Here is a 12,639-nt window from a genome sequence, read left to right as displayed (position 1 = left end):
TGTACTTTTTGCCTTAGTGGTGGGAGGTCAGTTTGTAATGCGAGCTATGAAATGCTGGTTGGGGGGGGAGGGGATCAGCCACACACAGGACCTTTGCACACAGCACGAGGAGCTGCTAACGTCCTGCACTGACCTCCCCTTCGGAAGTGATACAGGTCATGTACGCAGTACATTCTCCATCAGTGTTCACTCAGAGCCTAAGGGAGGAGTGTGAGGACTTGGAATACCAGGTCCTCACTGAGGAGCCGGCACCTTTGTCAGTACCCAGGAACGAGATGAGCGCTGCTGACTCGCCCACGCATGCTCGCGGCGACTCTTAGCTTTCAGGACGTTGGCCCGCTTTTGAGAGTGAGTGGAGGTGTGCTGCACTTCACATCTAACTGCGGCAAACGGTGGTGTTTTCCTTCCAGTATCTCTGCTGGGCCCACAAGACTCAGTCCTTCCCCTCTGCAGAGGCCAGCCATAGGCACTGGAAGAACTTGGGTCATGATAGCTCCGGAGGGCGGCTTTGTTCATCTGCCTCAGTGGACACGTGCTTTCTACTGCCAGAAGGACTTGGTCCAAACACCGTTTGTGTGTTGCTGCTACAGACTCAGACCTAAAATGAAGCAGCATTACGTACTATAAAAAGCATCATCTGAGCCCAGCGTGGTGGCTCATACTTGTGACCCCAGTACTTGGGAGCCTGAGACAAGAGGATCACAGGCTCACAGCCAGCCTCGGCAACTTACTGAGGCCAGTAAGCAATTACTGAGGCCAGTCAGCAATTTAGTGAGACTCCGTTTCAAAAAAGAAAAAGGAACCAGGTGTGGTGGTGTACGCCTGTGATCCCAGTACTTGGAAGGCTGAGACAGGATGGCAGGTGTAAGATTCTCAACAAGTTAGTGAAACTCTGTTTTAAAATAAAAGGGACTTAGGGTATGGCTCAGAGGTAGAATGCCCCTGGGTCCAGTTCCCAGTGAAGTGTGATCTGTATATGTAAGACAGCAGCCGTTGCTCTGTGACAGTCGGGCAGCCTACAACAGCTCTTCCTGTACTTTTGCCCAACAGCTATCAGATCATGTTGGACTGCTGGCACAAAGACCCAAAGGAAAGGCCACGATTTGCAGAACTTGTGGAAAAACTAGGCGATCTGCTTCAAGCCAATGTACAACAGGTAAAACTAAACTTATCCAGAATATCAGAAGGCCAAATGCCTTTAAATGTAAGTCAAAAGGCTGTTTTGTTGGTTAAGACATATTAACAGAAATGGTAACAGTATATGCATGTGTGTGTGCAGAGTCACCTTCTCAGAACACAAGCAGACCAGGCAGATGACAGAGTCGAAGTTGACCTGACGCTTTCCAGAAGTTGATTGCAATGGAACTGTATAAAATTAGAACTCTATCTTTCCTATTTTAGGATGGTAAAGACTATATCCCACTCAATGCCATACTGACTGGAAGCAGTGGATTCACATATTCAACCCCTACTTTCTCTGAGGACTTTTTCAACAACACCATTTCAGCGCCAAAGCTTAATTCAGGAAGCTCTAATGACGTCAGGTAAGATTTCTTTGCCCAGCTTTCTACTGTAGTATTAATAAACATTTATAAAACAGGGGAAATGGGTCATGATCACCCTCCTAAATTCAACCAGTGTTGACATTTTGCCATATTATTTGCATTCTATGTGTTTTGGAGAGTATATATATAATTTTTTCTGAACTATTTGAAAGAGCTTAACAGTAGTATTACACTTTACCCCAAACCCTTTGGTACACATCTCCTAATGGTATTCTCCTGTGTAACTATACCAAAATTATCACATCAAAGAAACTGCTTACTATCATCTATTATTCAAACTTCCATAATTTCCTTCAAATGCCTTTTATAGTTGTGTGTGCTTGCGCGTGCATGTGTGTGTCTGTGTGTGTGTGTGTATGTGTGTGCATGTGCGTGCTACAGGGTATTGAACCCAGGAGCAGTCTATCTCCAAGCTACACACCAAGCCCTTTTTATTATTTTTTTTTTATTTTGAAACAGGGTCTCATTAGGTTGATGTGGCTGACCTTGAACCTGTGATCTTCCTGTGTCCGACTACCAAGTATTGGAGTTGCAAGCATATGCAACTGTGCCCAGCTTTAAAAATAATTTTTAAAGCAAAATCCAATCAAGAATCCAATCATTTTTAAGTTTCTTTAGCCTTATTCTATAACCATCTTCCCCTTATCCCCGTGACATTAATTTTTTAATTAAGCCTTAGATAAAACTAAACAAATAAAACTGGCTTTTTCTTTTCTTTTGCTGTATTTTCTTTCCTTCCCTAACAAGTTAATGTATCTTGCATTCCTGCAGAGGAGGCCAGAGCAAGGACCAGAGCTTCACCGAGGGCCTCTGCAGGGCAAGGTTCTGCTCCTCCGTGCCAACAGCCTCACACATGCTAAATATGTTCAGGCCTCATGGTCACACAAACCTGTGTGTTGTGGTCGGCACCATGCTAAGCTTTCATCTATGTCAACTGGTTTTATGCACCCTGAGCTACACCCCCAGCCCTGTTTTATTCTTTATCTTGAAACAAGGTCTCACTAAGTTGCAAAGGGCCTCACCAAGTTGCTGAGGTTGGCTGCAAACCTGCGATCCTCCTGTTTCAGCCTCCCATGCCCGTCTAACCTAGTTCTTTAAAAAAAATTTTATTTTGAGACAGGGTCTTACTAAGTTGCCCAGGCTTAGTGAGTGATCTTCCAGCCTTGGGCTCCCCAGATCTCTGGGTTCAGAGATGTGCACCACCATGCCCCAATTCTAACCCAGGGGTCCTGTCCCCCTGTGCAGTCAGGACCTGCTGTAGACCATGAGAATCTCCTGTGGGGCTTTCTAGCTTCTGTATCTGCTTCTGTATCGGCTCAGCCCTCAGGCTTTGACCTCAGTGGCCACCAGGGAGGGCCTGGGGAAGAGTCACAACAGTGGGAAACCTTGATAGCTGTCTATAACAGGCTTCAAAACAATCCAGCGGGCATCCTAGACCCTTAAATGGATTCCAGGACAGGCATTGCTGGTGCCTCACCACCAGCCCCAGAGGCCAGAACAGATCAGTCATCTGGTTTTTAAAAATGAGAAAACTAGCTTGGAGTAAATGCCTTAGCAAGTCCTGATTGGGTTAGAGATAGAGGGGTAGCATGAAAGGTCAAAGTAATTTGGGCCCTTCTCAGATATGGCCCCAAAATGAGCTTGCTTAAGAAGTTGGGCCTCAGCCAGGTGCGGCGGTGCTCGCCTGAAATCCCAGTGCTTGGGAGGCAGAGACGGGAGGATTACAGGTGCAAGGCCAGCCTCAGCCACTTAGAAAGACCCGCAGCCACTTAGACCCTGTTTCAAAATGAGGAATAAAAAGGGCTGGGGGTGTAGCTCAAAGGTAGGAAACATCTGGGTTCAATATCCAATACCAAAAAAAGAGAAAAAGTTGGAACTTGCAGAGACAGGAATTCAGCCGCTAGGTGAACTTGCCTGTGAGTAACTCGCTAGTGGGTATCCGTGATGGTCTTTCCTAATAAGCCATTAACAAAAAACAGGAAGTAGTAATAGGGAGATCATACAAATTCTACTCATTTCCCCCAGTCTGTACCCACAGTACAGGATATACTAGACTGGCCCTAGCACTCAGGTATGCAGTAACATCAGCTGTGGACGTTGCCAGGCCATTCCACGTGCCACCACAGCCTTCTCAGGCAGGCAGCTCTAAGTGATACGGGTCTGACACTTCCCAGGCCTTGGACCATAAAGTGTTCACATCAGATGACACCCCAGGTCATTTCTAGGCACCTGATGTTTTGTGATTCCACAAGAGATCAGAGGAGGTCCTTTGGGGGAGTTTGCAGAAAACCATGGAAGGTGAATTGACAATTACAGAAGGCCGTGACATCACCATGAGGACCACCACATCACCATGAGGACCACCACATCACCATGAGGACCACCACATCACCATGAGGACCACCAGGGGCACAGCAGGAAATTCAAGCTGGAACAGTTAGGCAGTTGGTACCTAGGTTCATCTTAGCCAGGATATGGTGCCTTCGGGCTTCTGAATAATCAAAAATACGTGCGTTTTCCTGTCTTGATTATTCTTTCTGTTTCTTCGTTAGATATGTAAATGCCTTCAAATTCATGAGCCTGGAAAGAATCAAAACCTTTGAAGAGCTTTCACCAAAGGCCACCTCCATGTTTGATGTAAGTCATGAAGCCCTGCCAATTCCATCCAGCACCAACTCTAAGAGTCTGGTAGTGTGGGACAGTGAGGGCCAGCAACCAGTGGTAACAGATGACAGTGTCAGGGGGACCGATGACCAGGCTTAGCTGTGAGGAGCTAATATGAAAGCAGAATTACATGTTTTCTGTTGTTTGTGTTTTGTTATGGAGGCTGAACCCAGAACCCAGGGGCATTTTACCTCTGAGCTATACCCCAGTCCTATTTTATTTCTTATTCTGAGACTAAGCTGTTGAGGCTGGCCTCAAACCTGCGATCCTCCTGTCTCAGCCTCCCAAGTACTGGGATTACAGGTGTGTGCCACCACACCTGGCTGAAGCCCATGGTTTAAAGATGGCTCAGAATTCACTCCAGGCCTTGTACGTCCTTGTAGCTTTGTGTTTGCAAGCTTCCTGGCTCCCAGTGATGGGCCCTTGCTTTGGGCATTGTAAGAGACTCCTAGGTTTGGGAGAGGCCGGGCCAGTGTGTATAACAGAGGCCTGTGAGGTAGAAGCTCTGGGTCCGAGGGAAGTCCATCTGGGCGCCACCCCTTTCTCCCTGAGGTTCTGGAGGCTGAGCAGTCTGCTTCCTTCAGACACACTGGGAGAAGCAAAGCAGGACGGCCTGGCCACCGAGAGGCCTCTCCCAGCTCTTCTTCTAAAGCTGGTGTGTGGGGCTGAGAGAATAACGCTGGGCAGAAGAGCACAGGGCCGGGGCCTGGAAGTGGGTATGGTGTGGCCTCAGCTGAGCTCCTCCTCACCCTCAAAGCCAGCCATACCTTGTCACACTCCTGAGATGGAGGGACAAGGTGATTTTACAGTATAAAAACATTTGCTTTTTAAGTGGCAGCGTATGACGGTAAAGTAGATAGAAGTAGTGTTTGCTTGCTACGTCGGCTTCAAGTCCCAGGAAATGATACTGAGTAAAGCCTTGGAAGAGTTCTCAACCTCGACACCAACCGAAGGGGCAAATTGTGACAGCCTCCTGTTGCCGGAGGAGTTTAGTGATAATTGAAGGGTGAACACTGCCCCGTGTAAGAGCCTCAGAGGGAGGCAGGAGCGGAGCATGGAATCCAATCACTGCAACAGGCCGTCTACGGTCACCCAGAATGGGCATGAAGCCCAGTGCTACGGATAACTCAGCCGTGAGGTGTAATTGCCAGAAGCTATGACCAAGGATGGCCAGAAAATTCACAAGGTCTCCAAGAAAAGGAACCGAGCCACGTCCATATAATTTTCCAGATCTTTTTTTCAGAATTTTTACACACGATCGCCGCCACAAGACGCACACAACCTTCATCTGCCAAAGTTAGCTGTAATATGGAAACTTCCATCGTTTTCTATGGAGCTTGCTTTCCTACAGTTCTCCCTTTAGCTTTAGTCGGTTAACCACATCTTGGGGAAGCAGGGCCTCAGTGGCACCAAGAGGAGGTGTCCCTCGTACCCACCAAGTCTGTGTTTGCCCACACGAGGAGGTTGCTTTGTGTGACAGGCAGGGGCCGTGCAGCGAAGGCAGGGCTGGAGGGACCTCAGAGGCGCGCCCCAACATCTTCACGTCACCGAGATGGCGTGGCCTCTTCTGGGCCAGACAAGCTGTAACCTTGCTCCTCCCTCCCACAGGGTTCTCTGCTGGACAGTGGCGCTCTGCTGGCCTCCCCCTTGCTGAAGCGCTTCACCTGGACTGAGAGCAAGCCCAAGACCTCGCTAAAGACTGAGTAAGGAAGCTAGACTTCTTCTCTCTTATCGGCGGGGGCCAGTGAAGGAAGGTGCCAGGGAAGATGGTTTCATGGAGCCAGGCATAGTGATGCACGCTTGTAATCCCAGCATTTGGGAGGCTGAGACAGGAGGTTCTGGGTTCACGGGCAGCCTCAGCTACTTAGTGAGGCCCTTTGCAACTCGGTGAGACCCTGTTTCCAAATAAAGAATAAAAAATAGGGCTGGGGGAACAACTATTGAGGTAGAATGTCCCTGGGTTCCATCCCTAGTACTGCAAAAAAACAAAAAAACAAAAAAAAAAAGAAAGAAAAAGAAAAAAAAAGATGGTTTCAGGGGAATATCTGAGGGGTGCTTTCCCTTCGAACTGCAGCATTTAGACATTGCAGAAAGTACTTTCCCCTGAAAGGCAGGAAAGAGGGTATAAAAGGCCAAACGTATACCAAGTTCTGAAAAGGAAGGCTGTTTTTATTTTTTATTTTTTTCCTTTTGGTATTGAGGATTGAACACAGGATTAAGCTCTGCCCTAATCCTTTTTTAAAAAAAAATCCATTCATTCATTTTTTGGATACTGGGTATTGGACACAGGGGGGTATTTTACCTCTGTGCTACACTCCCACCCCTATTTTAATATTTTATTTGGAAACGGGGTCTCACTAAGCTGTTAAGGATCTTGCTAAGTTACTGAGGCTGGCCTCCTACCTGCAATCCTCCTTTCTCGGTCTCCCAAGTACTGGGATTACAGGCATGTGCTCCCATGCCCATCTAAGGCTGGGGTTTAAGAGGGAGGAATGTGCAAAAAATTACCGACTCAGTCCCAACATGTGAAGCAGAGGGCCTCAGAGGAAAGAAGGTCATGGATGGAGACATGCTTGTAGGGGCAGAAGACAACGCTCCCTGGTCTTGTTCCCAGGCTAGAAGGGTCTGTACAAGATGAGTCAGGCCTAAGACATGCCGCCCTGAGAACCATTCTAAACCAAGGACTCTCTCCTTCCTGTGGACGCGGTGACCCTTTGCCCACTTGAAGGTTTCTCCACACCCCCGCGTCCTCGTCGATCACCTCCCACCATACTGTGGCTGCTGCTGTCAGCATACCCAGGCTCCTGCTTTTCTACTGACCCCCAAGGGTCACTTCAGCTTCTCTGTGCTAGCCCTACCTAGAACAGTGCTGGACTAGGAAAGGTTGGTCACGACAAGTTCCCTTCCTTTCCTGGCTTTACCCTCTATTCCTTTCCGCCACAGGCAGAACCTGCTCCCCTTTCATCTAATCAGAGTTTTTCACAAACGGTCACACCGCAAGCACTTGCTCGGTTGCTTGGTTCTGCCTCTACAGGGTAAAAGCAGCCGTAGACTATGCGTAAGTAAGTAGGCATGCCTGGCACCATTAAACCTAACAATGGCAGGAGTATGGTCAAGATGCAACTTTATCAGTGCTCAGCAAAATGCAGATCCAGCCCACCAAGCTGTCACCTCACGCTATGAGGATGGCAGGACTGAAGTCTGTTGTCAACAGAGATTCCTTTGTCAGATGTGGTAGTACATACCTGTAATACTAGCTACTCCAGAGGCTGAGGCAGAAGGATCGCAAGTTCAAGGCCAGCCTGGAGAACTTAAGGAGACCACATCTCAAAACTCAAAACTAAAAAGGGCTTGGGGTATAGCTCAGTGGTAGAATGCCCCTGGGTTCCGTCTCTAGTACTGGGGGGGGGGGGAACAAAGGAAAAACAAAGTCGGTTGGCAAGCATGTGAGAAATTCAAACCTTTATTGGTAGAAATGTAAAATGGTATAGCCACTTTGGGATACAGGTCAGCAATTGCTCAAAAGGTAAATAGTTCCCCAGTGAACCAGTAAGTCCATTTTTAAGTAAGTATATACCCAAGAGAAATGAAAACTTACATTCACACAAAATCTTGCATACAAATTTGCATACAAATGTTCACAACTGCATAATTCTTAAAGTGGAAGCAACCCAAATGCTCATCAGTTGATGGGGAGATAAATAAAAAGAGGTATAGCTATACAATGCAATAATATTTGTCAATAAGAAAGTATAAAGTACTAATACATGCTGTAACATTGATGAACCTTGAGAATGTGATGTTAAGTAGAATATCCCATTCATAACACAGTTATGAATAATCATAGTTAAGCTAATCAGATTTTATGATTTATTTCATATGAAATATCCATAATAGACAAACTAGGGAGATAAAATTGATCAGTGTGGTTGCCTAGGGCTTGCTGGTGGTGTGGAGAAGGAGAGAAACTGCTAATGGGTATTCAAAATGTCCCCAAACTGTGGTGATGGTTATACAGTTTATGTATATACCGGTGTTAAGTCAGCTTCTCATCACTATAATGAAATGCCTGAGCAAATTAGAAGAAGGTTATTTTGGCTTGTGGTTTAGAGATTCCAGTCCAAGGGCACACCCCCAGTGACCTCAGGCCCTCTCGCTAGGCCCCTTCTAAAGGTCTCAGTACCTCCTACCTGCAAACCTAGGGACCAGCCTTTCAGGGACATTTAAGATAAAAAAAATTATAGCAATTTTAGCCAGGCGTGGTGTCACACACTTGTAATCCCCGCGCTTGGGAGGCGGAGACAGGAGGATCATGCTGGTTCGAAGCCAGCCCTGATGGCTTAAGAGACCCTGTTTCCCTGTTTCCAGACATAGGTCTGGGAGTGTAGCCTGGAGGTAGAAGGGCTTCCAGGAACCCCAGCACCACCAAAAAAGAAAAAAAAAATTATAGCAATTTTGAAAAACCATTGGCTTATACATGCACATTGTATACTACATAAATTACATCTAATAAAGTTCTTGTTTAAAAGAAAAAAAAACCAGATGGCCTACTCGTGGGCTATATTTTGCTAAACTAGGATCTAAATCAAAGGATGGCAATGCATACCTAGGTGACTTTTAGCACCATACATCAAAACAGTTAGAAAGACAGGCATTTCCAGGCAAATATCAACACGTTTGTTTCCTTCGAAGTTGAACAACAGTGTCAGAGTTGAAGCTGGGTGTGCTGTGCACACCTGTAACTTAGGAGGCTGAGACAGGAGGATCACAGTTTTGAGGCAACTTAAAGAGACCCTCAGCAACTTAGCAAGACCCTGTTTCAAAATAAAAAATACAGTCTGCAGGCGTAGCTCAGAGGTAGAATGCCCCTACGTTTAATCCTCAGTACAAAAATAATTAAAAAGTTCCAGAGTTGAGTCAGCAAATTAGAAGACATGGGTGATGAATGGATGGATAAGAGGAAGCAGAACAACTGCTCCTTTGTTTCGTATTTTGGAACACGTTGGTAAAATGGCTGGCTGCTTTTTTCTTGATATTTGTTGAAGAAAACTATAAATTGTATCTTTTACTCTGAGATTAAGAACATAGAACCAGACACGCTAGTCCAGACCAGTCTAACTAGCAGGGTTCACAAGGTCCTCTCCCTTGCCCCAACTCCTAATTAAACAGGAAATTCAAGCAAGTACAAAAGAACAGGGAAACTTTCCCTCCCATGTATCTGTCTAGGCTGGATGCAACATACCAAGCTCGCCCTTGAGGCAACTGCTAAAATACAGTGTGTGTGTGTGTGTGTGTGTGTGTGTGTGTGTGTGTGTGTAGGGATTGAAACCCAGGGGCATTCTATCTCCAGCCATATCCCAAGCTGTTTATTTTTTATTTTGAACAAGGTCTAAGTTGCCAAGGACCTCACTAAGTTGCTGAGGCTGCCCTTGAACCCGCGATCCTCCCATCTCAGCCTCCCAAGTACTGGGTTTACAGACACGCACTGCCACGCCTCCCTTCTAGAACACAAGCACCACAGTGAGACAACCGTGCCGACCTTTGTGTGTGAGGCTTCGAGTCCAGACTGTTGTAACGTTACCACAGACATGGGGACTTGAATTTAAGAGCTCCCTGGCTGTTCTGGCGGCCGCACCGCCACCTCACGAGGGCGGAGCTCTTGCTAAGGATCTGGAGGAGAAATCCATCCCTGCCTCTCCCAGCTTTTGGTAGCTTCAAGCATTCTCTGGCTCCTGGCTGCATCTCTCAGCCCTGTGTTTTACTTTAATTTTTATGTTTTAATGTTGGGGATTGAACTCAGGGGTATTCTACCTCCAAGCTGCACTCCAGCCCTTTTTGTTTTGAAACAGGGTCCCGCTGTGTTGCTGAGGCTGGCCTCGAACCTGTGATCCTTTTTCCTCAGTTTCTCCAGTACTGGCACTATCCAATCATACACTCCATCCCCAGCCACAGGCAGGCCTCCCTCTAACCAGGCTGGTAGGAGTCCAGCAGCATTCCGTTTTAGAACAAAGAAAATCTGACCAGAGCCTGAGATAGGGCTCCCTTACCACTATCGCGAGGACTGATGTGGACAAATGACTCCAGAGAGAGAGAGGGCCTCGGTCTTTGCTTTTGAGAAACCTATTCTGTACATTTGATGACTTTTCTTTTCTGTCTTCAGCTTGAGAGTAACCAGTAAAAGTAAGGAGTCAGGGCTGCCCGATGTCACCAGGCCTAGCTTCTTCCTGTCCAGCTGCGGCCACCTCAGATCTGCACGTGAGAACTCGGACCTCGGGAAGGAGGACCCGTGCTGCCCTCCGCCCCCGGACTACAACTCCGTGGTCTTGTACTCCACTCCGCCTGCCTAACGTCAACATGGCCCTCTTTTTAAAAGTACACGTGTATTTACACCCCCAGGAAACTAGCTCTCGCCAGTATTATGCATATATGAGTTTACACCTTTACCTATCCACAGGAGCCGGCTGCTTTTTATGATGACTTTTAATAGTGCTTTTTTTTTTTTTTGACTAACAAGAATGTAACCCCAGATAAATAGGGAAATAGTGATAAGTGAAGAACACTACTGCTCAATCCTCATATCACTTGCTGTTAGAGAAATCCTCCCCAAGCCAGGTAATGACATTCTTGCTTCAGCCCCAGAGGCTTCAGGGCTCACAGGACAGGAGGGCTCGGGAGCGTCACTGCTCACACTGCACAGCATGGACTGAACTGGGGCAGCCCCGCAGCCCCAGAGCCAGGGGCCATGAGGCCTTTGGCTGGCGGGATCACCTGCTGGCCTGAGCACTGTCTCTGGAGTCCTTGTGGGCATAAACCATATAAAGAGAGGAAGAGAAGAAAAGAGGAGGGAGAGAGGAGAGAAAACAGAAGGGGGGCTTGGAGATGTGCCGCTTGGGAGGGAGTAGGAGTGGGGCCCGCTCTTCCCCCAGCGCTTCCCAGCCCTGACTACTGGACTTCCAAGAGCCCGCCAGGAGTAGACAAGACAGAGAGGAAGGGATGTTTTCCTGGATTCTTGGAGGCAAGAAAAGAGCAAACATTTTTTGGAATTAATGCAAATCTTGAGACTTTACCCACAGGACTGGTTCTCTGCCCATTCCTGTAAGTAGCACGTTCTGATTTATGGCACTGTGGGTACCACTTGACTCTAAGCCTTGCCGTGGGCTCCCCTAGTGAGGACTACCTGGAGAGTCAGGCTTCAGGCAGGACGGGGGCCACTCGGCAGGTTCAGGAAGCTAAGTGGTCTGTCAGGGTTGTCTGCTGTCGGGCTCAAAGCCACATCCCCAGAATGTAAGATTCTATTTTGAGTATTAATGTATAGATAAGACACTTAATTTTTTGTATGACCATTTTGTACAGCTACAATGAAAGGAATCTGAGGAGAAGGAGAATGCAGTCTCATAGAGGGTTTCTTTGCACCAGAACTAGTACTGATGGGCAGAAACCCAGTAAGGCAGAATGAAATCATCTCTATCTATCCTAGCCTGACCAACCTCCCCAGAGTTGAGACCGGAGCAGAGGAGGTCAGCATGATTCCTTTTAGTGAACAGAGATTCCACTGACTCATAGCTAGTCTAGAAAGATGTGGAAGAACATTAACCAATGTTTATTAAGCACTTTATGCTCCTTGGGAAAAAAAGGTGATATGTAATTTATGCAAGATATTTCTACAGTTGGGACTCAGGATATTAATTAATGAGTCATCAAATGGAGAAAAGTCTATTTTCATCTAGTTTGGACCTTGCTTTAGATCTGAGGATGGTGGGAATAGGGAGACAGGATAGAAAAGGACACCTGCTTCTTTGGGATCTAGAGAGCAATGGGCCCTGGGTCTCTACAGTGTGTGTCAGATGCTGTCTAGGCAAATTACAGTCAATGTTTTTAGGATGTATGCACCTGCTGAAGCCAGTCAAAAGCTAGACAGGCAACAGTGAATCATTGCTTCACTGTTGAAGAGATAAAATCTGGCTTCTGTCTATGCATGTGACCTGGCTCTAGGACATGAACTCCAATTATTAGAAGAATGTATGCTTCTTTCCCTATGTGCCACATTTCTTGTTTAAGGTTCTCGAGATGGGTGAGTCAGCACATTCCCCAGTGAGACAGTAGGCGCCCCCAGTAGCGCTTGGTGACTCACTGGCCAGACAGAGGAGTGAGGCGGGTTTGTTACCAGGAACCAAATCCAAACAGAATTGGGGAGGTCCCGAAAGGGGGGAAGAACTTTGTTCTTTCTCAGCTTTCCATGCACAAAAGCTCCTGTGACGGCTGGCAATAGGTAACTAGATGGAGGTTAAGCAGAGAGAAAATAAAAGAAGACCCCAGTCAATTCTCTTTTTCTTTTTCATATCAGATAAGGATCCAGCAATTAGTGATATGGAAAATCTTAGCTATTCATATGATATCTTGATTTAGTAAT

At 46.9% G+C, this 12,639-nt stretch overlaps 1 protein-coding gene across 1 annotated transcript in view; it reads left to right on the top strand.

Annotated features, from left to right (window-relative positions):
- FLT1 (fms related receptor tyrosine kinase 1) overlaps nucleotides 1-10,576 on the top strand; it is a gene marked incomplete at its 3' end in the record, with an annotated part of 206,155 nt that extends 195,579 nt beyond the window's left edge. The window contains exons 26-30 of the mRNA XM_080690255.1: nucleotides 1,051-1,156; nucleotides 1,402-1,544; nucleotides 4,118-4,202; nucleotides 5,838-5,932; nucleotides 10,390-10,576. Coding sequence (XP_080546381.1) covers nucleotides 1,051-1,156; nucleotides 1,402-1,544; nucleotides 4,118-4,202; nucleotides 5,838-5,932; nucleotides 10,390-10,576 — 616 coding nt within the window. The remainder of the gene's footprint in view (nucleotides 1-1,050; nucleotides 1,157-1,401; nucleotides 1,545-4,117; nucleotides 4,203-5,837; nucleotides 5,933-10,389) is intronic.
- Between the last annotated feature and the right edge of the window lie 2,063 nt (nucleotides 10,577-12,639).

This window comes from Muscardinus avellanarius (assembly GCF_963383645.1).
Source record: "Muscardinus avellanarius genome assembly, chromosome: 2".
Classification (NCBI taxonomy): Eukaryota; Metazoa; Chordata; class Mammalia; order Rodentia; family Gliridae; genus Muscardinus; species Muscardinus avellanarius.
The sequence above is the reverse complement of the archived record's forward strand: the minus strand, read 5'-3'. Positions and strand labels throughout refer to the sequence as shown.